This window comes from Eublepharis macularius, chromosome 13 (assembly GCF_028583425.1).
Source record: "Eublepharis macularius isolate TG4126 chromosome 13, MPM_Emac_v1.0, whole genome shotgun sequence".
NCBI lineage: Eukaryota > Metazoa > Chordata > Lepidosauria > Squamata > Eublepharidae > Eublepharis > Eublepharis macularius.
In genome coordinates, this window is record NC_072802.1 from 43,948,222 (window position 1) to 43,975,246 (window position 27,025).

Here is a 27,025-nt window from a genome sequence, read left to right on the forward strand (position 1 = left end):
AGAGCATTGGTGTAGCATAAGACTTGCTTATGAGTAGATCTGCTTAGGATTGCTCCCTTTTCTACTGATTTGTTATACATGTGCTAAATGGTAAAATTCCCGATTGTGGGTTGAATACTGCACAATGCCTACTCTGTAGATGATCAAGGCCGATTCCAGATGACTAACCTTAAGGCGTTTCATGCCGCCCTCTTCCGGATCGCGATGGGAAAAATGCAAAAATGCGACGACGCGCAAAACTCGCGCGAGGAAACGCGATATTTCGCATTTTCCCCGTCACGATCTGGAAGAGGGCGGCATGAAACGCCTTAAGGTTAGTCATCTGGAATCGGCCCAAGTCAAGAGAGAACTTGGCCTTTGAAGAGATCAGAACTGGGTTTTATGGTGTCACTGAATTGTAGTGCGCATCCAAGCCATGCAAAATAGCTTTCTATTGAGATACCAGTTGTAAAGAAGAATTTCTTCACACAGAAAATGGTATCCACAGGCCTTAAGAAAATCAGCTGAGAACTTCAGAAACCAGACAAGGGACCGTAGCTCAGTGGTAGAGCACCTGCTTTGTGTGGAGCAGGTTTGAGATTTATGTGATGGATTATACAGTTTCTGTTTCATTGTTCTTTAATTGTGCAATCCTGTTTTATTGTAGTATACATTATGCTGGACTATCTTTATTGCATTTTTTAATAACTGTAATCTGCCTGGAGTCTTAACAAGAAAGGCAGATGATAACTGAAGTAAGTTGAGTAAATAAACAATAAATGTAAGGATCTTGGGTACCAGGTGCTTGGAAAAAGCTTTGTCTGCCTGGGGTCATGGAGAGTCAGTGCCAGTTAGAGAAGATTGGCCAGTAGTCCAGTTTGGTAAAAAGAGGGTCTCCTGCAGGTACCACCCTACACATGGGCAAAATCAACAGCAGCCTGTACATGGGCTTTCTCTTTGGTGGCCCCTAACCTGTGGAATAGCCTGCCTTAGGAGGTCAGGAGAGCCCCCACTCTCCTAGCTTTCCGCAAATGATGCAAAACCAATTATTCAAAGAGGCTTTCGTACTGTAGGGAGGGGTCTCAGATGCTCCACTAATGAGTTAGGAACCATAGACTTCACCCATAAATTTCACCACTATGTTGCCTTACGTACTATCGATTGCTTTAAATATGTGCTCCTATGTCAGCTCTAGAATTGCTTATGTTCTGTTTTGCATTTCTTCAACTCTATATTGCTAGAATTGCTTATGTTCTGTTTCAGCATTTCTTCAACTCTGTATTGGATTCTTCCTAATTTTATGTCTTTATAAACTTGTGTTTATTTACCATATGGCATTGTTTATGAAATTGCCCTTGATACTGACAGTACTAATCTCACACTGTGTAATCCGCCTTGAGTCTCAGTTAAAAAGGTGGACCATAAATGACATAAATAAAAATAAATAAATAAAATTATCTATTTTATATGAACAGCAGCAGACTATTATTATTATTATTATTATTATTATTATTATTATTATTATTAACTTGTTCCTTTCTTAGCTTTTGATGCCATTGTGGCGATGGGGAAGTCAGCAGTGCAACTGGATACACTGTTAACAGATGGCGCCATGGCTACCAACCTTCTAAGCTTAGCAGCTCAGATTGCCTTGGAGGTACCAAAAGGGTCAGCTGAATAGCCTAGTTTCAGATTTAGGGTATCTTCAACTTGTGTTTCTTTCTACATCTGCTCTCATCTGACTTAGCAGCAGCTAGTAGCTGTCAGCCCAGGTTACTCAGAGTATCCACTACTCTGGCTACTTCATTCCCAATCTGCAACAGTATAATTCAGCTTTTCAGTGGTTCTTCTTTGATGCCAAGTAATTTTTCTTGAAACAAATTGGCTGACCTGCTAGCATCGGGTTTTTAACAGAGCTGCTTCCTGTATTAGTTTGCTTAGTAAAATTTGTAGAATTCATATGCAAACAAAAATATACATAACAGTTGCAAACCTTGATAGTGCAGTCCTGTGGAGTTACTGCAGTATAAGCCAATTGAAATCAATGGATTTAGATGGAATAATTCTGCATGGGATCGCGCTCTACTTTTTTAATTAAAATCTTATTCTCATGGGGAATCTAGCTTGCATTTCTCCTGCACACGTTTCCTTTGTGCGTATTGTCACACCCATGTGAGATGCATCTCTAATATATCTCTTAAGATGGATCTGAGCTGGTACCTCATAGCTCATTAAGGACATTTTCCTTAGCCTATGGCTATATATACATGTTTCAGTGTATTTTAACACTTTAGGATAGGACCCTCTGTGTTCCAAAAACAAAAAACATTAATAAATAGTGGTTTTTAATTTTGCTTTCTTACAGTCTGACAGTGGGTCATATCATTGCTTGATTTTGCATTACAGAGATGAAATTGTACAGTCCCATATTCATATTATACCTAAGATGATATAGAAACTACTAATCCTTTATATTTAGTACTACCTATGTTTTATTTTCTTCCTAGAATGATCAACAGTCTGTTGCTGTTAAAGCCCTAGAGTATTTATCTCAGCTCTTGCAAGACTGCCAGCAAGCACTTACTGCTTTAAAGTGAGTTACAATTTATGTTTACATTAATGAAAGTAATCAGTTCAACAAAGAAAGTTAGAAAGTGAAGCAGAACTATATTGACTTTGTTGAATTGTCTGATTTCATATTGCATTTAGCAACAAATGCAGCTGATTGAATGGATTAGTCATATATGAGAAATTCAATCCATCCTGGCTTGTAGGACCTCTAGCTGCCAAACAGCTATGATGCTGGAGTTCCATGACTGGAACTCCGGATGTGTAATATGCCCCTATGTCATCTGAATCAAGATCATGCAGGGTGGGATAACTCTCTTCTCTCCCTGCACTGTCTACCTGATTAGAAATTCCATTCTCTTCCCTGGGCTGCTTTTAATCCTTTGGCAGTCCTGGGGGAATAGAGTGGGGGGGGGGTTAACCCTCTCCCCTTTGCCAGCACTGTGGCCTGACCCAGATCAGGCCCCTTCACATCTGTTTCTAGGCAGAATTTAGCACCTGATATTCCATTCATGGAACGCCAGTGACACATGTAGTTTGCCCCGTAGCTTGTATGAGAGCAGAAGCTACGATACGTTTTGACCTAATTTTTAAAGATATCCTTCATTACACTAATTTCTGTCTTTTTGTAACAGGCTCTCTTGCCTGTGTCTGAACTAAGCTTCCACTACTCAAAATAGAACACAGAAACGCAATCAGAATTAAATTTGCTAACATTTCTTAACTAACTCTTAAGTTTAAAATAATCAACATTCTTATGAAATGCATTAAGATTTTCATAGCTTACATTGCAAGGATAAGAATCTCACCTAATCTTCATGAGATCTCTTCCAATCAGAACTCTAATTCATTATCTAGATTAGTATGTTTTATAGGTTATTATATGCAAATATCTAAGATCTTTTCACGTAATAGCATAAGCAAACTATGATTGGTTTAATGCTTCATTGGATATTCATAATTTCTATTGTATAACGTTCTAATTAGCTAAACATGACGTTATAGCTAACTTGCAAAACAAAGCTATAAATCTGTGAGATTTCTCTGTGAGAAATGACAGGAAGAGTTAAGATACTAGATCGGTCCAGTCTCTGATAAAGAAACACTAATCTAGATGGAGTCCACTATTTTTAATTAGCTGTCAGCAGATTAAAGTGCACCTCTTTTAGTTACCTAACACTCTAAAAAAATGCACAGACAGTTCATAAAAAGTTTAAAAGTTCACCTAGAATACAAGCTGTTACTATGTATTAGCTTAGTATTGATTAGTATAATGTGCTTTAATCTATATTATTACAACATTCTGAAATTACATGCACCTGTACTGAATGGTAGCTAGAATCTTACTGCTGACGTACACCATTAGAAGAACACTCCTATGTATTCTTCTACAAAAAGGGAATGTTCAGCCCTGATAAAATTGCAAAGGAAAATAATCACAGAATCACAGAGTTGCATGGGGCCATACAGACCTTCTAGTCCAACTCCCTGCCCAATGCAGAATGAGCCTAAAGCATCCCTGACAAATATTCATCCAGCCTCTTCTTGAAAACTGCCGGTGAAGGGGAGCACACCGCCTCCCTAGGCAGCTGATTCCACCTTTGAACTAGGCCGATTCCAGATGACTAACCTTAAGGCGTTTCATGCCGCCCTCTTCCGGATCGCGACGGGGAAAATGCGAAATATCGCGTTTCCTCGCGCGAGTTTTGCGCATCGTCGCATGAAACACCTTAAGGTTAGTCATCTGGAATCGGCCCTACTCTGACTATGAAAATGTTTTTCCTAATATCCAGCCGGTACCTTTCTGCATGTAATTTAAGCCCATTGCTTCGAGTCCTATCCTCTGCTGCCAACTGGAACAATTCCTTGCCCTCCCCCACACTCATATTCCAAGATCTCTTTTGCATACTCTACTACCCTGAAGTGTATCCCCCATCCTGTATTTGTGCTTCACATTTTTGTGGCACAGATGTAATACTGTGCATTTATCTATGTTGAATTGCATCCTGTTTACAACCGCCCACTTCTCCAGAGTATTCCAGTCTTGTTGACTTTTAACTCTATCTTCTTGGGTGTTTGCCACTCCTCCTAATTTGGTATCATCAGCAAATGTAATGAGTAGCCCATTTACCCCTTCATCCAGATCATTGATAAAAATATTGAAAAGTACAGGGCCCAAAACCGAGCCCTGCGGCACCCCACTGAACACCTCCCTCCAATCTGATGAAACACCATTGACCACCACTCTTTGGGTGTGGTCCTCTAACCAGTTCCCTATCCACTGAACTGTTCTATAGTCCAGTCTGCAGTCTTCCAGTTTACCCATTAGAATGTCATGGGGAACCTTATCAAAAGCTTTACTGAAATCCAGGTAAATCACGTCGACAGAGTTCCCATGATCCAATAAACTCATCACTCGATCAAAGAAGGAAACCAGGTTGGTCTGACAAGATCTGTTGGGGACAAAACTATGTTGACTTCCCCGGATCACTAAGTGGTCCTTCAGATGCTTACAGATTGATCCCTTTAAAATCTGCTCTAATATCTTCCCAGCAACAGAAGTCAGACTGACGGGCCTGTAGTTTCCCAGGTCATCCTTCTTCCCTTTCTTAAAGATTGGGATAACATTCACTCTTCTCCAGTCTTGTGGCACATTCCCAGTCCTCCAGGAGGCCTTGAAGATGATGGACAGAGGCTCTGCTAGTTCTTTAGAAAGTTCTTTGAGCACTCTTGGGTGCACCCCATCCGGCCCAGGGGATTTGTATTCGTCCAGTGCAGCCAGGTTCCTCTCCACAGCCTGTCAATGTCAACTAGCCATCTAGGTGTCCTGTCATGTCTACTACCATCTCTAGATGGGCTCGGGTTCTTCAGGGAGAAAACAGGCAAAAAAGTCATTAAGCCTGCTTTTTCTCTGTCCTCTATCAGAGTTTCATCAGTTTCTTGGAGCCCTTACCATGTTTCCATCTTGCTGGAATAGTGAGGGCTTGAGCTTGCAAAAGCTCATGTTTGAGAAGTGCCCACCCTTCATTCGCTCCTTTCCCTTCCAGCACACTCCCCCACAGAATAACTCTCATCAAGCCTCTGAGTTCATTAAAGTCGGCCCTACGAAAATCTAACAAGTCTGGCTACGAACTTCCTTGGCCACCCACAACAACTGGAATTCAAGGAGGACATGGTCACTTCCCCCTAAGGTCCACACCACCTTCACCCCATCTACCAATTCTTCCCTCTTGGTTAATATTAAGTCTGGTATGGCCGAGCCCCTTGTAGCTTCCTCCACCATTTGAAAAAGGAAGTTATCGGCCAGGCAGGTCAGGAAGTTGCGTGATTCTTGTCGCTTTGCTGAGCTTGTCTCCCAGCACAACTCAGGGAAGTTAACGTCACCCATAATTATAAGGTTCTGATGTCTGGATACTCTACCAATCTGTTCAGGGAGGGTAGCATCCATTTCCTCTTCCTGATCAGGCGGTCTGTAGCAGACTCCAACAACGATACCCTTTTTCCTTCCTCCCCTTATTTCCACCCATATACTTTCCACTGGGCTGTCAACCACATTCTCTAGAAAATAATAAACATTAAGTGAGAGATCTTGAAGAAAGTCTGGTGTTTTGAGTAACTGGATTATTTGTGCAATTTCTTTTCCTTACAGATGTTTGATTCGGCTTGTATTGTCCAAAATCACAGTGAAATGTAAAGAGGAAAGGTAAGTGCATTTCTTATAACTTATATGCTCTTTTCAAGAGAGTAGCTAAGGTGGTCTGTGGTAGAGGAGCAAGATTCAGGTCCAGTAGCACCTTAAAGACCAACTAGATTTCAAGGGTATGAGCTTTCGAGAGTCAATGCTCTCTTCATCTGCAAAGGTAGCTTTGACTCTCGAAAGCTCACACCCTGGAAATCTAGATGGTCTTTAAGGTGCTACTGGACCTGAATCTTGCTCTTATATCCTCTTTGTACAAGACAGGTTAAGTACGTGCCTTGAAATTGGTAAGAAAGGTAGAGGTATAGGTACACATGTTTGTGTACATAATAAAATCAATAAAACATCCTTGCTAACCTTAAAGTTCTACCAATATATTATATATTAAATGTGAGTTCAAATCTCACTTCACACTGACTTACTGCTGAAGCCTTGGACAGACACTGAGGTCTGTCAGTTTCTGCTCTCCATCTATATGCTGAAAATAAAGTGATCTTCCTCACTGCTGTTCTAAAGGTGTATTATAATTGTAAAGCATTTGTAACTGAAGTTAAGCCCTTTACTAGCTGCCTTTGTAACAGCAATTTGGATGGGAGGGAGTCCATTTTCTTTTTATATATAACATTTAGTTCAGTGACTTATTCCTTTTTTTAAAATTTATTAGGACAAAAGATATGGAAACCCTTCTAACATATTTGACTACAGGTACGTAGCTGTGTTATTCTGTCTCTTACTGACCCTAGCAAGCGCCAGCTGAAAAGGGCCACCTGTTCCAGTTCAGTTCCATTACAAGAACTTATAATAACAACATTTGATTTATATACCGCTCTTCAGGACAACTTAACAGGGCCAGATCTAGGGCTGCCAGCACCCAGAGCAACCCTAGTCCGACCCCTCACGCACGCGCTCCCAGCACTGCGTGATGACGTCATTTTGGTGACATCACGCAGGGCAGAGCGGCGGAGGCAGCGTGCGGGGCTGGGAACCAGCCTGCGCCATTCACCTCCCCGCAGGCAAATGGCACGGGCGGCCTCACAGCCTCCCGTGCTGCCTTTTGCCTGCCCCGCAGGACAGGGGGCGGCCAGCTTGCCGCGCACCCCCTGTCCTGCAGGGCAGGCAAACAGCAGCGCGGGGGGCTGCAAGGCTGCCCACGCTGCCACCCACATGCTCCTGGCAGCTGGCAGCTGCTCCCGGCACCCCCTCCCTGGTAGCGCTGGGGGCAGACTACCCCCCCTGCTCCCCCTCGATCTGGCCCTGCAACTTAACACCTACTCAGAGCGGTTTACGAAGTATGTTATTATCCCTACAACAATCACCCTGTGAGGTGTGTGGGGCTGAGAGAGCTCCAGAGAGCTGTGACTGACCCAGCTAGCTTCAAGTGGAGGAGTGGGGAATCAAACCCGATTCTCCAGATTAGAGCCTCGTTGCTCTTAACCACTAAACTGGTTTACTGTTAAAACCTCTAGAGAGGGACCTCTCTATCTAAATTTTTATTCTGTCCTCCTTTGTAGAGCTCATGATTCTTCCTTCCAGCGCCGGATCTAGGGTTGCCCGCGCCCGGAGCAACCCTAGGCTGGTGACCTCACACGCGCGTGCTCCCCATGCTGCGTGATGACGTCACCTGAGTGACGTCATCACGCAGGGCATAACAGAGGCAGCGTGCGGGGCTGGGAAGCCACCCGCGCCATTCGCCTCCTGGGGCGACCTGCAGGGCAGGCAAAAGCAGCACGGGGGGCTGCGAGGCTGCCCGCGCCACTTGCCTGCCCCGCAGGACAGGGAGCGGCCGGCTTGCCGCGCACCCCCTTCCCTGCAGGGCAGGCAAAAGGCAGCGTGGCGCGGGCAGCCCCGCAGCCCCCACGCTGCCTTTTGTTTGCTCTGCAGGACAGGGGGTGCGCGGCAAGCCAGCTGCCCCCTGTCCTGCGGGGCAGGCGAAAGGCAGCGCGGGGGGCCTGCGAGGCTGCCCTCTGACTACCCCCCCTGCCCCCCCTCGATCCAGCCCTGCTTCCTTCCTCCATTTTATCACAATAACACTATACAGTAGGTTAGGCTGAGTGAGAGTGGTGTTTTCCACATAGGGAAAGGCAAGGGTAATTTCCCCATTGCTGCTGTAGCTGCCAATACAGCACAGGTGCAATAGTTTTCCACGTGGCAGATACCACCACCACCACCCCAGCAGTGGCCATTCACCTTTCACCCTGCATCATTTTTTTTAAAAATCACTGGAAACTGAAGATAGTTATATTGATACATTATAACAATAAGTTTAATAGTTTCTCTGAATCCCAGCTTTCTTTAAAAAGTCTCTAGCACTTTTTGTTGAGATATGTATTTCTCCTTATGGTTCTGCAACCAACTGCTAGAGATTTACTTTTTTAAAGAAATAACAACAGAGAATTTAGAGTCTCTTAAATATATTATTATAATGTTATGATATTCAGTTGTAGATATTAAAAAAGGCCTCAGAGGCAGGAGAAAATAGCCACTGTAGGGAAAACAACTGTTCTGTAGGTAGGACTGGGAAAATAAGAATATCACCTACAGAGCAGACATCCAGGCTTTGCTATAATTTCCCCCAAAACTTCAGAACACAGCAGGCTTGGGAAGGATCAGGGAAAACCCAGGAGGTGCACAAATGCACCATAAAGCTGTGCAGAAGCAGAAAAAATGTTTCCCAACATCATTAAACCTGGGGTAAATAACCTGTGTGGAAACAGCCAGCATGATTGAGCTTCATGGCAGAGTGGGAGATTGGAACTCGGGTCTCCTCAGTCCTGGTGTAGAGATCTATCCACTATACCACACTGGCTCTCTAGTGTTTTCAGAGTGTTTATAATACATGCAGTTTATTAGATGCTACATGTTCCTGCTCTAGCTCTCCATAGGCTTGAGGGGCCATTCAGAGAAGAGAGTGAGACACTGGACACAAGAGTCAGCGAAGCTCACTGGTTCAGGAAGATAGGTAGGTAGCAGTGCTGAAATCACAAGAAAACAGTCAATCTACAGAAACGACTGAAAAGTTTCTACTTCACAGTCTGAAATCCAAATCCTAGTGAAGCAGCTCAGTTGACAGGATGAAAAACTTTGTTAATTCTTTTCTACTCAACAATTGTCTCATACATTTCAAATTCATATGATTTTTGCACGTGGAAGTTGATTCACCCATGACTTTGTTATGTGAATATTTATTCCACGTGGAGAATAAACCTCAGCTGCATGGATTGAAAGAGAAACATTTAGTTGGAGGGTGCCTCTGCTTATGTTTGCACTGTAGCATGATTTTTTAAATTGACAAAATGAGCAGCTATTGAATGGAAGGAACGGAAATAATGTTGAAATCTAACCATTACCTGTTCGCTGTCTAAATGTCTATACTACATGTATGTTGTATGTTGCTGGAAGTTACCATTGAACTTGCATTGCCTATTGGAATAGAAAAGCCTTTGTATTAGCAAAGATTGAGTGGTTTTAATTCTGGTCTTCTTTCTCACTTGCCTTATGAGCTTGGAATTTGGCTATTCAGTGTGAGAACTGCCCAAGAACTATGAGAGATTTCTTTGTAATATCATTTAAGGTATGTGCTTTTGCCAACATTCCTTCTGTGTGCTGCAATGGGTGTTTTTATTACAAACTCAGCTAGAGTTCACAAAGAATCCTCTTTAGAAAGTGTTATTTGGCACTTCAGTAGTGTGAGCTTGTCAGTCATTTATTGTACATTATTATACAGAACTGGGTCAGAGAAAACTATTTGTAATTAAGGGGAAGATGTCTTACAAGTTTGGCAAGGTTGCCATTGATACAAATCTGGTAGTGGTTTTATAGAACCCAAATGTCATACCAAGCTTTAACTCCTAGTTGACAACTTTAATCAGAACATAGTATCCAGCATGTCATCCTGAAGTGGTTATTAACAAAATAAAGTTTGAATCCAGACATGCAAAGTAGGAGTCTGGGAGGGAAAATAAAAATCACTTGCATATTAATCAATTATCATTATTGCTTAGTGGTTATTGCATATTGAAAGATATGAATCACTGCCAAAAGCCTCTTTTGGCAAAATGCAGAAGTCAGGTTGTTTGATTTGGTTTCACATTCCTGAATTGTCAAGGAGCAGCATGGTCTGGAATGGAATATTGGTTGTGGATGGCCATTTTTGAAGTAGCTCAGTCTCCTCACACACTTGCTGTGAGTTCAAATCTTGCTTTGAAAATAGCTGGCAGGCATTGCTAAAGCTAAACAGCTTCCAGAAGAGATCAGCTGTGTTTCAGCAAGTTGTCTGAGCTTTCGTTACACCATTCAAAGCTTTCCGTATTCATACTAGTTGAGATAACTCCACTGAGTTTAGAGGAAGCATCTACATTCAAATGGCACAGGGGTGATTCTTTCCTGCTTCCACTGTTACAAAGCTGAATTAACTTTATTGAGATCTGTAGCATTACACTGAAGCTTCAGCAGGATGTAGCTGAGACCACAGTCATGCTTTGAAAATGAACCCAGAATAAGAGTTTTCTGGGAAAGAATGGATGCCCTAGCTAAACCTTTGAGAAATATCATTCCAAGATAACTCTGCCACTTACCTTTGGGGTACTCACTGTGTGTGTGTGTGTGTGAGTGAGTGAGTGAGTGTGAGTGTGAGTGTGAGTGTGTGATGAGTGTGTGTGTGTTATGAGCTGTCACTTACGTTGACACTATGAATGAAAGATCTCCAAAACTACCCATCATTGACCATCTTGCTCAGATCTTGCAAGCTGGAGGCTATGGCTTCCTTAATTGAATCAAGCCATCTAATTTGGGGTGTTCCTTTTTTCCTACTACCTTCCACATTTCCTAGCATTATTGTCTTTTCCAGTGAATCTTGTTTTCTCATGATGTGACCAAAGTCTGATAGCTTCAGTTTTGTCCTTTTAGCTTCTAGGGAGAATGCAGGTTTGATTTGATCTAGAACTCACATGTGTCATTTTGATTATCCACAGTATCTGTAAATCTCTCCTCCTTCAAATGAATCAACTTTCTTCTGGTCAGCATTGTCCAACTGTCACATCCATACATAATAATGGGGAATACCACAGTATGAATTATCTTGATCTTGGTCCCCAGTGACAATCCGTTAGGATCTTTTCTAGTTCTTTCATGGCTGCCCTTAGAAGTCTCAATCTCATTCTGCTTTCGTGGTTGCAGTCTCGCTTTTGGTTGATGATTGTGTCAAAACAGAAACTCTTTAACAATTTCACTTTCTTAATTGCCAGCCTTAAAATTGTGGAATTTGTTTGTTTTTTTTTATAATTTTTTATTGGATGGGTTCACTTACATTTCACAAACATTTTACAACAAATATACCCCTTTTCTTAGTATATGTTATCCCACCCACCCCCTCCCCTTTTCCCTTATTGACTCCCAACAGCACTCTGACCCCTTTTCCCCTAATAACTAACTCTAGTCTAAGTTGCTTTTCCCATTATTTATGGCAAAGTTTTATCTTATATTTCTAAATCTCTCAATAGTTATCAAGAGACCACAACTAATCTTTCACATCCCATTTCTTTTCTAAATATTTTTTTAAGTTTACCCCAATCTTCCACAAATTCCCTTGGATCTCGTTCTCTCGATTTCCTTGTTAATTTGTCCATTTCCGCCATGTGCAACAATTTCTGAATCCAGTCTTGAATTTCTGGTAGCTCCTCCTGTCTTCAGTGTTGAGCATACAGTAGTCTTGCAGCCACCGTCATATAATAAACCAGGACTCGGACTTCCTGTTTGGGATCCATGGAGGTCTAACGCAGCTCCACTTGCGGAGCTGACCGGACTGCCGTTTTAACCGGCCGGCGGGGTGAAAATAGCCCGCGGCCGACTGCTCTCAGGCGGGGAGCAGGCAAAGAACGCTCAAGACCCTAGGGTGAGCTAGATCTCGGACGAGGGGGGGCTCTACACAGCGAGTCTCCCCCCGATCCTTGAGGTCCCACCTTGCGACGGGTCGGCTATAATCTCTGCGGCAGTTTTGGGGCCAATTCGGCTGGCATAAGACCTACATACCCAAGCATCGATTGGGGGAAGAAGCTGAGAGGAGAACTTAAAATCGAAACAGCGATTACAACCCGAGAAAAGTGAAGAGAAGGTAAAGATCATTATCTTCTGAGACGGGACAGATTGATAAAAACAGAGAGGAAAAAAAGTAGATTTTTAAACTGCAACAGACTAGTGAAAAGGAGGGGAAGACTCGGCAGGAATCGAATTTAAAAAGAGACTAAGTTTAAAGAAGTTATTAAAGAAATGGGACTATTGTTTTGAATACCTGTGGCTTTGGAGCTGTGAGAAAAAGACACCATCGCGAGATCTGCTGTGGGAAGACGGGAGACAGGAAGTGCGTAATAACAATAGAGTGGCTGGAGAGAAGCGGCCCTTGCTGGAGGGCAGGAAGTAGGGAATCGCCATTTTTGAAAGGGGAAGGGTCGCGGCTTCAGCGGAAGAGGAAGTAGGCCATCTTGGATTACAAAATCATAGAGAAGCCATAGAGAAAAGACGCCCGACATTTTGGACTCTTTAAAACTTAATTTCTATAAGAAGACCGGGACATTTAAAATAGAAAAACGTTAAATTTTACGCCACGGAGTTAAGGAAGAGAGCGGATTCGTGGGAGCGAGCTAAAGCAAGCCCCACGATGTCAAAAAAAGAGTGGCAATCGGCAATAGAAAACCTGGATAAAAACCTGGACAAAAAACTTTTAGATATGATTAAAGAACTTAAGGACACGAAATTGGAGCTGATAAAAGAGGTTAAAGAGGTTACACAGACAGTAAAATCGGAGCTGTCAGAAGTGAAAAAAGGTATGGAAACAATACGAAGTGAATTACAAGGAACGCAGCAGAGAGTTAAAACAGTAGAAGACGCGATGGAGAATTTAGCAGACACGCAACAAACAGAGATGAGATTGGTGAAGGGGAGAATGTCAGTTGCAGAAACTAAACATATGGAGAAGCAGCTACGTTTTCGTGGCTTGCCAGAAGTGGAAGGAAAGTCAGCGCAAGAACAGATGACTGAGGTGTTGGCTGAGTACCTGGGGAAGGAGGAGGAGGAAGTTGTGGCTATCCTAGATGTGGCATACCGTGTGAATTCGAGAATAGCAACCCAGAGGAAACTACCAAGAGATGTGATTGTGCAGTTTATAACACGAAATATGAAAGAGAGGATTGTGACAAAACAGTTTCAAGATCCATTGGAGATTGATGGCAAGACGATTATTATAATGAAGGAACTGCCCAGATCAGTGTTACTGGACCGGAAAAAATATAAAGTGCTAATTCAGATTTTGAAGGACATGAAAATCAGGTACAGATGGGAGTTACCGGAAGGAGTGTCCTTTGAGTTTGGAGGGGCCAAAAAACGCATCAGATCTGAGCGAGAGATGGAGCGATTTATTAAGGACAATGAAAAAGACTTACCAACAAGATCATGAGTATGGAGTGTAAAGTATTATCTTGGAATGTAAATGGACTAAACTCACCGAATAAGAGGAAAAATACTTTTCACTGGCTACTAAAACAAAAATGTGACATTGTTTGTTTGTAAGAGACCCATATCAGAAAAAAGGATGTAAAATATTTAAAATCTGGAAAATTGGGCAAAGAATATGTAGCGGCCTCCAACAAGAAAAAAAGAGGAGTGGTGTTGTACATAAAAGAGGAGCTACAGCCAAAATTTGTTATGAGAGATGTGGAAGCTAGATTTGTAGCAGTGGAATGTATTTGGAATTTAAAGAGAGTGTTGGTAGTCGGACTTTATGCACCTAACGGTGCAAAAGAAAGCTTCTTTGAGGATTTAAGGAAGCATTTAGACGATCTTGCATACGACCAGATAATTCTTGCTGGAGACTTCAATGGAGTGACAGACTTGGAACTAGACAAAAAGACTACAACGGCACAAAAGAAAAGAGGACTATTACCAAAGCTTTTTTTTTAGTTGATTCAACAAGAGACTCTTGAAGATGTATGGAGGAGAGAATATCCTAAAAGCAGACAGTTTACTTTTTATTCTGCAAGGCATTCTACATTATCAAGAATTGATATGATCTGGGCCTCAAAAGACTTAGCATTATGGACTAAGGAGGTAGAAATAATGCCTATGGTAGGCTCAGATCACAACCCAATTATGTGGAAATTTGGAAAAAGGAGAAAAAGGAAAGCATGGAGAATAAATGAGGACTTGTTACAGGAAAGAGAGAATATGGAAATACTGAGAAGAGAGACAAAGTTTTTTATACAATACAACGTGAATAAAGAAGTACCAACCAATAAAGTTTGGGATGCTTACAAGGCGGTTGTAAGGGGCATACTAATGGACCTAAATGGTAGAGCAAGAAAGAAGAAAGAGGAGAAAAGACAAGAGATTGAGGAGAAAATAAAAGCCAAAGAAACACAGCTAAAAAAGAGACCAGGGAAAAAGAAGGTATACCAGGAAATTAAAATACTTCAAGAACAGCTAACAGCAATGAGCAATAAAGAATTGGAGTGGAATCTCAAAAGACTGAATCAAAAAGCGTTTGAGGGTGCTAATAAACCTGGGAAGTACCTGGCATGGCAATTGAAGAAGAAAAGGGAAAAGAAGATAATAAATAAAATTTGCGAAGATAACAAAACGTATTTGGAGCAGGCTACCATTAGTAGAGCCTTTTATAAATTTTACGCTAAGCTGTATAATAAAAAAGAAGTAAACAAAGAATCAATAGCGTCATATTTGGAGAAAACCAAACTTCCAGAAATCTCGGAAGCTTGGAGAAATAAGTTGAATAGTGAAGTAACTGACGAGGAAATAAGTAAGGCAATACAATCTGCAAATCTAGGAAAGGCGCCAGGGCCAGATGGGCTTACGGCTAAATTCTATAAGACAATGGCTAATGAACTGGCACCATTCCTAAAAGAGGTGATGAATGGGGTTTTAAGGGATCAAAGGATTCCAGAAACTTGGAGTGAAGCGAATATATCATTGATCCCAAAAGAGGGCCAAGACCTGACTAATGTGAAAAATTATAGACCTATATCGCTACTCAACAATGACTACAAAATTTTTGCGAAGATATTGGCGGAGAGATTGAAGGGGTGGCTCTCGGAAGTCATAGAGGAGGAACAAGCAGGCTTTTTGCCAGACAGACAAATAAGAGACAACTTAAGGACAGTGATCAATGCTATTGAATATTATGACAAGCGTTGTGACAAAGAGGTTGGTTTCTTCTTTGTTGACGCTGAAAAAGCGTTTGACAATTTAAACTGGGACTTTATGTTTGCCACTATGGAAAAGCTACAATTGGGAGAAAGATTCATCAGAGCAATTAAGGAAATTTATAGAGACCAGACTGCAGCAATTGTGGTGAATGATGAATTGACCAAGAAATTGACGATAAGTAAAGGAACAAGACAAGGTTGCCCGTTATCTCCATTGTTGTTCATTTTAGTATTGGAGATTCTGATGATACAAATACGTCAAGATGATGAAATTCGTGGAATAAAAATAAAGGACTATTCATACAAGGTCAGAGCATTTGCGGATGACATAATGTTAATTGTAGAGGACCCATTGGAGAACATGCCAAGAGTGATAGATAAGATCAAGGAGTTTGGAGACTTGGCAGGTTTCTTCATTAACAAAAAGAAGTCAAAGATATTATGCAAAAATATGACTAAGCAGAAACAACAATTGTTAATGGAAACAACGGATTGTGAAGTAACAAGTAAAGTGAAATATTTGGGAGTCGAATTAACTGCAAAGAACATAGATCTATTCAAAAACAATTATGAAAAACTATGGACTCAGATAGAGAGAGACTTAATTAAATGGAATAGATTGAATTTGTCATGGTTGGGTAGGATTGCAGCAGTTAAGATGAATGTGTTACCAAGAGTAATGTTTTTGCTACAGACAATACCAATCATCAGAGACTCCAAACAATTTGAAAAATGGCAGAGGAAAATATCAGATTTTGTTTGGGCAGGCAAGAAGCCTCGAGTGAAAGTGAAAGTTTTACAAGATGCAAAGGAAAGAGGCGGAATGCAACTGCCCAATCTGAGACTTTATCATGATGCAATCTGCCTAGTTTGGTTGAAAGAATGGATGACATTAAAGAACAAGAAACTATTAGCCCTAGAGGGATATAAAAAAATATTTGGATGGCACGCATATTTATGGCATGACAAAGTAAAGGTCAACTCGATGTTCCTGCATCACTTTGTTCGGAGAAGTCTATACATAATCTGGAAGAAGTACAGAATTTATCTACAAGAAGGAACCCCTTTGTGGGTGGTTCCATATGAGGTGATAGACCCGAGAGCTGTTGATAATGAACAACAATGTTTAACGTATAAAGAAATAACTAAAACTGAAGCATCCAAACTTAGAATAAAGACACAAGAGGAACTATCACCTAACTACGATTGGTTCCAGTATAGACAGATCAGAGACTTATATAATTCGGACTCTGTAAAGGGAGGTATACGAATAGAGAATTCGGAACTAGAGCAGACCCTTCTTAAAGAAGATAAGAAAAGAATATCCAAGGTATACCAAGTACTGTTGAAGGGTTCTCCGAGGATGAGATAGTTAAAACACAAATGGTGAAATGGGCTATAAACTTTAATAAAGAAATAACAATGGAGGCATGGGAATACTTGTGGAAAACTACAATGAAGACAACGACATGTATTAATATCAAAGAGAACATTCATAAAATGATCTATCGTTGGTACATGACACCAAAGAAGATTGCGCTAGGGAATTTGAATACTTCTAATAAATGCTGGAAATGTAAGAAGCATGAGGGCTCCCTCTATCATATGTGGTGGTCGTGTGAGGTAGCCAGGCAGTACTGGGGGGAAATAATAAGAGAAATGAGTGAAATTTTACAATTTCAAATTAATAAGAACCCAGAACTCCTGCTACTGAACTTGGGAATGGAGGGAATTCCAGCCCAACACAGGACGTTGATATTTTATATGACAGCAGCAGCTAGACTTTTGTATGCGCAAAAATGGAAAGTACAAGAAGTGCCAACTATTGAAGATTGGACTTACAAATTGCTGTATATGGCTGAAATGGACAAGATGACAAGAAAATTGAGAGATCTGGACTCAGGGCAGTTCAACACAGACTGGGAGAAGCTGAAACAATACCTGGAGAAGAAATGGGAGGTGGGAGGAAAACTGTGGCAGTTTGAGAACTACTGAAGTATTGAAGTAGAGGGGGGAGACTTTACCGGGGGGAGAAGAGATAAATGTGAATTAATAAGCAGTCAGATTAATAGATTGACATATATATAGATATATATAGGTTAACAAACAGAACATAGAGAAAATAATTAATTATAAGGACTAAATATAAGGAGCGATTAACTAACAATATTTTCTTTTTTTTCTGACAAGTTTTGTACCAAACTGAATGTCTGAAGATATAGATGGGTCAAATTGATTGACTACGTGAGGAGAGATATATAGAACTATTATAAAAAGATAGAATGAGTAATATATATAGAGAATAAGTCAAATTGTTTGATATAAACGAATGTATGATCTATATGGTTTATGATATATAGAAATACCTGAAATTGAAAAATTGGGATAAATTGTTTATCTAAGATAGAAACAAAGGCTTACAGTTTGGGCATATAATGTTAAAAATAGTTAAGGATGTACTGCTTAGAATAATGGAGAATATATATTTGTTTTAGATAGAGGAAGCTAATAAAAGTAAGGGAAAGGGGACAAAGGGTTGGAAAGCTGTTGGAAGTCAACAAAAAGGGGGGGGAAAGGGAGGGGGTTAGAGATGAAAAAATTGGGGAAAATTGAATGTAAATGTGGAAATAATGGATTCTAACCCAATAAAAAATTTTCAAAAAAAAAAAAAATAAACCAGGACTCTATCCCTAACATTAACATTTTCTATATTTAACCCCAATAATAACAGTTCTGGGCTTTTTGCTATATTCCTTTTCAAAATTGATGACATTTCAGCAAAAATCTTAGACCAAAATAAGTTAGCTTTTTCGCAAGTCCACCACATATGATACATTGAACCTTCATGTTTTTTACATTTCCAGCATTTGTTTGACTTTTGATTATTGGCATTTGCTAGTTTTTTTGGTGTTAAATACCATCTGTACATCATTTTATAGCCGTTCTCTTTTAGACTAGTAGCTGTCGATATTTTCATTGTGTTTCTCCAAAGATATTCCCAAGTGTCCATTGTAATTTCTCTATTAAAATTCATTGCCCATTTTACCATTTGAACTTTGACTATTTCATCCTCCGTGTACCATTTCAACAAAAGTTTATATATCTTAGAGATAATTTTTAGGCCATCACCTAACAAAAGTTCTTCTAGGTCCCCATGCTCCTGTGAAAAACCTTTCTTTCTTTTGTCAGTTTCAAATAGATCTTTAATTTACCTAAATTGTAACCATCCATATTGAAATGGTAACTCTATATTATCTTTAATCCTAGGTTCGTTTTTATCCCAGTTCAACAGTTCTTTGTAGGTTATCCATTCTTCTCCTTTATATTCCAAACTTGGGTTCACAACTTCGGCTGGTACTATCCACAATGGTCTTTCTTCACCTAAAAACATCTTATATTTTTGCCATACCACAAAGAGATTTTTTCTAACATAATGATGAAGAAACAGAGTCCATTTTGTATTTATCATACCACAAATATGCATGCCATCCAAACAACTTATGTCCCTCTAGAGCCAATAGTTTATGATTAGACAATTTTACCCATTCTCTCAGCCAAGTTAGGCATATTGCCTCATGATATATTCTCAAATTTGGTAATTGCAAGCCCCCCCTTTCTTTGGCATCACATAGCACCTTCATTTTTATTCTTGGTTTCTTCCCTGCCCACACAAATTCTGCAGTTTTTCTCTGCCATTTATCAAACTGCTTTTTATCTTTTACAATTGCAATCGTTTGTAATAAAAACATCACTTTAGGTAATACATTCATTTTAACTACTGAAATGCGACCTAACAGAGACAGATTTATCATATTCCATTTAATCATATCTTTTTCTATCTGAGCCCATAATTTTTCATAATTATTCTTAAACAAATTATGTTTTTAACTGTTAACTCAATTCCTAGGTATTTCGTTTTCTGAACCACTTTGCAATTTGTTATTCTCATCAAGTCCTGTTGTTTCTCCTTTCTCATATTTTTACGAAGCAATTTGGATTTAGCTTTATTTATTAAAAAATCCTGCCAGATCTCCAAACTCCTTAATTTTGTCCAATAATATTGGTAACCTCTGAGTTGGTTCTTCTACTAAAAACATCACATCGTCCGCAAAAGCTCTAAACTTATATGAGAATCCTTTGATCTTTATTCCTTTAATATCTTCATCCTCTCTTATTTGCCTCAATAGGACTTCCAACACCATCACAAATAACAGGGGCGAAAGTGGGCATCCTTGTCTCGTACCTTTTCTTACCTCGAATCTTGCTGTTACATCGTTATTTAAACATAGTGTCGCTCTTTGGTTCTTGTAAATAGCCTTCACTGCCTCTATGAAGTCTTTCCCCAAGTCCATCTTTTCCATTGTTACAAACATAAAGTCCCAATTTAAGTTGTCAAAGGCTTTTTCTGCATCTGAAAAGAAAAAGCCTATCTCCTTATTGGGGTGCTTGTCATAATATTCCACAGCATCTAACACCACTCTCAAATGATCTCTGATTTGTCTGTTTGGTAAAAATCTGGCTTGCTCTTCTCCGATCCAATCCAAAATTGTGGAATTTGTTGATAGTCATTGCTCATTGCTTTTGTCTTCTTGGTGTTCAATTTCTTCTTACCCTCCACGCATCTGATGACGAGAACTGTGATTCTCGAAAGCTTATGCTACAGCAAAGTTGGTTAGTCTTAAAGGTGCTACTGGACTCTTTTCGATTTTGATGTTCAGCTGTAATCCTGCTTTGTCACATTGGTCAAGGTGGTATTACCCTAGAATCTCTTTTAGAACAGCAGCAAAAAGAATTTGGTGACATTTCCATATCCCCCAAAGTGCCTTGTCAGGACCACCACTCTCTGTGTACTTTAGTGTAACTGTAAGACTTACACATGAAGGGGCATGGACGAGTAGTAGAGCATCTGCCTTGCATGCAGCTTCAATCCCCACTCTCTCTAGTTAAATGGATCAGGTAGTAGGTGATGTGAAAGATCTGTACCTAAGAGAGGCCCATATCCTGATTCAATAAAGGCAGCTTCGGTGGGCTCATGTGTATTCAACAGAGTACTAGACTAGATGGATTGTTGATCTTTTGGGGGTAGGGCCATAGCTTAATTGTAGAGCACTGGTTCAGTCCCCAGCATCTCCAATTAAAAGGGTCAGGTAGGAGATATAAAAACCTCTACCTTGCTAGAGAGCAACTACCAGAGTAGACAGTACTGAACTTGATAGACTAAAATGATCTGTTAGTATAAGGCAGGTCACAAGGGTTTTTTTCCTGCTAGAATATGCTTGAAAGTAAAGGACAGTGTTTTGTACCCATGTAAACAAGAACCAACTGAGCTTATTTCAATTTTACTCAGAACATGAACAATTATTGATTGCCCATCAGAAAAGGAGAGGTGGGAAGGGTTTTTTTTGGAAACAGTGGGAAAGGCACAGACATGCTTCTTCCCCCCTCCACCCCCCAGCTTACAAAGCTACTGTTTAGATAGGGTCTTCCACAGGAGTGCAGTAGGGTCAGCTCCAGTGACAGCAAGAGGAATAATTGAGGCTCCACAAACAAGGAGGGAGAGGGATAAGGAAAGCAGTAGACTTACTGGAGCAAAAAATCTCAAAGTCACATGCTTTTAAACAAAATTGAAAATCAAAACTACCCATTTTCTGCTCCTGTGGTGGGCAGAATTCTCACTTCCATTCATGTTTGTGGTTGCAGTTCTCCCAGTTTTGCCCACCTGATAAAGCTGTCCTGCTTGCCCAGAGAACCTGCCTGCTCATGGCTGCTGCAGTTAATCTGGACATGGGCCGAAGCAGTTTGTTGGCTACTAACCAGGTAGAGTTTGGATGGAGTGAGAATCTTATACTGCTCAGTTTTGTGACACTAGTTAAAGTAACTTGAAGTATGTCTGCAGTTGGAGTTGATGTGATTTGATTCCAAGTTCAGGTGATAGTTGCCTGCATCCTATTTAGAATGCAATTTGGAATGATAGATGGGTAACTCCAGGCGATCCCAAGAAGTGCCTGGTCATCTCCTAGCTCTGCTCCCCCCCCCCCATACTTTTTACTGTGCAATTCTTTCTACTTTTGTGTTGTTTGTTGTGTAGTGACTGCATTTCAAAATCAAAGAAACACAATGAGCATTGAATACTTAGAGGTGGGGCTTACTGCATTCACAGAGCACTGGGAAAATTCCCTTAGACAGCAAACATTGTAACAGTGTGTATTCATTTCCAATAACAGACTGAAGTGCTAACTCAGGCCCTTAAACACATCCAGTCATGCAAGGAGATCTGGAAGGTTCTGAAGCAAACAGGTGAGCCAGAAATTCTGCAGCCAAAGGTACTGCTGATTGAACAGCATACCTGTACACTGACTTGAGAATTGATGAGTCTCCCTTACCTTACTAACAATGGGGATGGAATCTTCTGTGGGAATGAAGATGATGTTTGAAGCTTGGAAGAATGAAAAGCACACAGGAGGGATTGGAGGAAAAAGTGTAGAATAATGATTGCATAGAGATCTTTGATAAAGAGCCTGATTCTAGACACAATTACTCAGAAGTAAATTTTCCTCCACTGAGTTTAATCAGCAGTGCGCACAGTATTGCAGCTCTTTTCTCATAAGTAGTTATACTGCTTATAGTTGCTGCTTGCAAAAGCTATCCCATATGTGGAGAAAGAGAAAGAGAAGGCAGTGGTGGGAGAGGAGAGACTATCAAAAGCTTGATCTTGAGATATCTGGCAAGAAGATGCCCGCAGTGGATCTGGGGAGATCATGCCTCTATTCTGAAATGATTTACTACAAAACTTCACCTGCTGGTTAGTCACTGTTGGGGATATTAAGCTGCTTCTAATAGATGACACTAGAATGCTTTTGGATAAGTTTGCTGCCTTTTCAGTGAAGTCTTTGGCACTACCTGTGCCCTGGAGCTTCACTTAAAATGGAAAAGCAATGCTGAAATTAGCAGCCTGCTCTGGACTGAGTGAAATGCAATGTAATTGGAGCCGATGCCAGTACATTCTGCAGGAGATTAGATTAGGGTTTATTTTTTAAAATGTATTTTACATTGTTATATCTGCAGTTGCTGTCAACGTTAATTGTGCTACAGAGACAGCAGAACCAGGACTGGAGATGTGACAGAAACAGATGATGAAGTGTGTTAATGCTAGGAAAGCTTGGTAGCTTACTGCCAGCTAATAAGCTCCTGGCCTTTGAGTTTGCTCTTGCATGGCCATGTAGGGAAGATGTATCTGCACTGTAAAATGTGTTAAGTGTATTTCTCTGTGCAGTCCAGGCTACCAGCTTTTAAATATGTTTACAGACATCAACCTCCTTTTCTCCCCTTAACAATAACCAGAATCTGTTGCATTAGGAGGCCTCCTCATCTTACTTTCTAGTAGGGCAAGCCACAGTGATGCAGCGTCTGTGTATCTGTCCAAAACTTGTGCATAAACTGGTTCAAAGTCAATTGCCCAAGTAGGTTTCCCTTATCCTACTTTCCATGTGGTACCAGACTTGGGGCCCTTGGTTTTGTTTTATCTAGATTTCTCACAGTTACAGATGTAGATTTAGTAAAACAGCCAAAATATGACCCTTTTTCTTCTCCACAGGTGATTTTCCCAAAGATCCAACAGATATACTGCTGCTGCTTTATGAATTTGAAGCCCGAGCCAAGCTGAATGATCTGACAGTGGGCAGCTTGCTGGATCACGTTTGGGAGCTGCCAGAAGTTGAGATTAAGACACTAGAAACTATTGCATGTAAGAGCCAAGCTTCCACTTTTTGCATCTCTATTCCTCCTACCCGAGAAGCTAATATTGCATCAAGCACTGTGATTCTGGGGAAAAGATTTTGCTATCTTTTCCGTTATTCAGCTAGGCCTGCCTTACTGCAGATTGACCTTGAAACACAACTTGATGGTGAAGGAGATACTTCACTCGAGTGAGCAGGCACATTGCTTTGAAGTCATTGATGCTTTGCTAAGGAATCTCTTCCCACGCCAGTTCTATGAATGGGTGTCTTGGGTATAGTTGATACAGAAGGCATCAGCTAGTCAAGACAAGAGATGATGAGCAAGACAACCTTGCAGAAAGAAGTGGCAGGAAATGCATTCAGCTCACCAAATGCAACTGCTGTGCCCTCAGCTATTTCCTCACTGGGCATCCATCGCCTAGCATAGTACATAGACAAAGATTTACACTTTAGAAGTGACTTTCCTCCCTTATGCTTTTGTTTCAAGCACTGGCTATGGAGTCACCCGCTCACTACCCCTCTGTGTGTAAAAGGGCCCTGAAGATGGTTTTGACTCTTCTCAGGAAACAGGAGACAACTGATATAGTCATGTTCAGGTGAGTGATTGCATCAAGGAAGGAGTGTCCCATTACCATTGCCAAGTGTATCCTGGCTATATATCCAGCAGCTTTTACAGCAACAGGGTACCGATAGCAAGAGAAAATTTTAGTGGAGTGAAATCTGTTTTTTCCTCTGTTGGTAGAGAAAGGAAGGTAGGCTGAGTTATTCATCTCATTTGCTCCACAAGACTCTGCAAATATTGCCGAGTCTTCTGTTCCAATTCCAGTACCCTCTTCACTCCTCTCCCAACCTTCCAGAAACATCTGTTCTTCTCAACCAATTTCCTCTATTTTTTTTCTGATTGGAGCTTAATGTTTTCCAAAGGAACCTAAGTTACCTCAGCTTACTCTTAGCTTATCTTGCAACTCCACTTACCAAGTGTGGCCTTTTGAATATGTCAGTAGCCTGCCTTATTAGAGAAACATGGCTTAAGGCACACAACAGGCCTGCTACTAGCCATAAAGTACTTGCTCTAAGATTAGGAGTGATGACCAAAAGAATAAGCATCTGATTGGCATGCTTTTAAGTTGCAAAGCAGTGTACCCAAGTGTCCTCCTGAGGCCCTGACTACCTCTTCATAGTCTTGTGGCCATAAGCCAGTGCTGAAAATAGGAAATAGCAGGAGTCTTTCAGCCTGGAGCAATGTGCCAAGAACTGCTCTGGAAGGTCACCTCAGCAACTGTTGTATCCACTGTGCTACAAAGCAGGAAGACAAAGGCAGTATCAGTTATTTAAAAATGTTACTCCCATCTTTCTCCTTCACCATATGATCTGGCTATCTGACGATGCTTCCATTTCTGCAAAAGGTAGTTCATCAGTTTTAGCAGAAAACAAAAGTCTGCCCTTCAAAGGGTAGGTCCTCCATCCTGCTCCTGGTTTCTGTAGGTAAGGCCGTAGACTGCAGCCATGTGTGCCTCCTGAGAACTATCGCTGATGCCAGTGCTCTTGTTGAAGAATCAGCCACGTTCCGACCAGCATTAATTTGCAGCTTTGAAAGTCTGATCACCTCCTTCTGGATAATTTTAGCAAGTGGCCTCTGATCTGCGAGTAAGCATTCTTTGTAAGCATCCATTTTATTCCATAGGAATATCTGATAGGCTCCCATAATAGCAGAGTGATTCACTATTTTAATGTTTAAGGCTGATGAATTATACATCTTCCTACCCAGCGCATCAATCTTTTTGCCCTCTTTATCAGCAGGTGTGGAGTGAGGTCCTTGCCTTTGGCTGGTTTGCATTTCCTCAGTAACTAATGAGGACAGTGGATGGGTAAAAAGGAAAGCAATTGTCTTCCTTTGTTTTATATAGTCCCTCAGCCTTCTTAGAGGTAGGTGGAACCAAAGCTGGTTTCTCGAATAAGGTGGTCATGGGAGTGTGGCGTCGCTGGAAGAGGAGAAGGCTGCTTTGTGCCGAGGCTCTGCTCCCCCTCCCTTTTCAGCCAAATTAAAGCTTCACGACCAATAGGAATAATACAAAATATGGGCAAGCAGACCACTGAAAAAAAGCAACAGCCAAAGGTGATAAAAAAAACTGCAAGACTTCTTCCTGAGTTCACAAGCCCTGGCAGAAACAGCAAGCACACTAAACAGGGAAGACAAAATGGCGGATGGAGAAAAAGCTATTCCTCCGAACTTACCAACCAGATTAGACGCCTCTTGTGCTTTGTTTCTAACACAAATGGAGCAAAGACTGCAACGTAAGATAACTTCCTTATTACACACAATGACTGAACAATTTGCTGAGCTAAAAACGGCTCAAAGTGACGCGACGCGAAATGCTGAAGCAGCAGTCAAATTAGGAAAGTCGTAAATAGAACTTACAGAGTTAAAAAAAAGAAAATACCCTCTTGCAGAATAGAGTACTAAGGCCTGAAATATCAGCCAGACAATTAAATATTAGATTTAGGGGTACAGAAGAAAATAGCACATTAAAAGAAGACCTTATATCGTTATTAAACTCTTGGCCTTAACTATGGAAGAGGGAGAATTGCCCTATAATGCTCCGCGGCAGCGGAAGCTGTCTCTTTTTCGCGCTGCTCAAGATGGCGGTGCAGATCTCCAAGAAGCGTAAGTTTGTGGCTGATGGTATCTTCAAAGCGGAACTGAATGAATTTCTGACTTGGGAGCTGGCGGAAGATGGCTACTCCGGAGTGGAGGTCAGAGTTACCCCAACCAGGACAGAAATCATCATTCTCGCAACCAGAACTCAAAATGTTCTGGGTGAGAAAGGGCGCCGCATCCGTGAGCTGACCGCCGTCGTGCAAAAGCGCTTCGGATTTCCTGAAGGAAGTGTTAAGCCCTATGCAGAGAAGGTGGCCACGAGAGGCCTGTGCGCCATCGCCCAAGCAGAGTCCCTGCGTTACAAGCTTCTGGGGGGGGGCTGGTAGTACGTAGGGCGTGTTACAGTGTCCTTCACTTCATCATGGAGAGCGGGGCCAAGGGCTGCGAAGTGGTCGTCTCGGGGAAGCTCCGGGGCAGCGAGCAAAGTCCATGAAATTTGTGGACGGATTGATGATCCACAGCGGGGACCCCGTCAACTACTATGTCGACGCGGCTGTGCACCACATCCTCCTCAGGCAGGGTGTGCTGGGCATTAAAGTGAAGATTATGCTGCCCTGGGACCCAAGCGGGAAGATTGGGCCCAAGAAGCCTTTGCCAGACCACGTCAGCATTGTGGAGCCCAAGGAAGAAATCCTGCCCACCACCCCCATCTCAGAGAAAAAAGGCACGAAACCAGAGCAGCCCCCCATGCCTCAGCTGGTTCCCACTGCATAAAGCGAGGGGTTTTCCAGCATCTGGTGCAAAGAGCGTGGTGTCTTGTAAAAAGAAATCTCTTAATAAAATCAGAAAAGTCCATCTGTTACCTCTTCATATTTATTCTCTCTCTTCTGGAGTTCAAGATACTGTTGTGCCAAATTTTAGAACCTACGAGTTCAAATCGCCCTTTTAGTACCTGATGTTGAATAAAACACACAAACTCAAAAAAAAAAACTATGGAAGAGGGAACAGAATTGAAAATAACTTGTGGGCTGGTCCAGTAGCATTGTCAGTCTGGCTGTGAGTTGCCTTTCCATTCTTCATTAAGAGCCATGCCTATTTCCTTTTCACTGGGTATGCTTTGAAGATGGACTCTGCCTGGAAACGAACATCTGCTTTCCTATGGTAAAGCTTTGTTATCTTGAGCTGAGGTAAGGAGTGTCAAACTGACAACTGCATAGAAGCAGTATCATGGTACCAA

At 41.3% G+C, this 27,025-nt stretch overlaps 1 protein-coding gene and 1 pseudogene across 1 annotated transcript in view; both read left to right on the plus strand.

The window, feature by feature from the left end:
• The window catches only part of TEX11 (testis expressed 11), a 52,837-nt gene that overhangs the window by 19,973 nt on the left and 5,839 nt on the right, over positions 1–27,025 (plus strand). The window contains exons 17-26 of the mRNA XM_054995839.1: positions 1,524–1,636; positions 2,487–2,572; positions 6,197–6,250; positions 6,909–6,949; positions 9,117–9,203; positions 9,745–9,815; positions 21,154–21,270; positions 21,678–21,750; positions 23,048–23,197; positions 23,677–23,785. Of these exons, the coding sequence (XP_054851814.1) occupies positions 1,524–1,636; positions 2,487–2,572; positions 6,197–6,250; positions 6,909–6,949; positions 9,117–9,203; positions 9,745–9,815; positions 21,154–21,270; positions 21,678–21,750; positions 23,048–23,197; positions 23,677–23,785 (901 nt within the window). The remainder of the gene's footprint in view (positions 1–1,523; positions 1,637–2,486; positions 2,573–6,196; positions 6,251–6,908; positions 6,950–9,116; positions 9,204–9,744; positions 9,816–21,153; positions 21,271–21,677; positions 21,751–23,047; positions 23,198–23,676; positions 23,786–27,025) is intronic.
• LOC129341247 (40S ribosomal protein S3-like) lies at positions 25,805–26,658 on the plus strand (annotated as a pseudogene).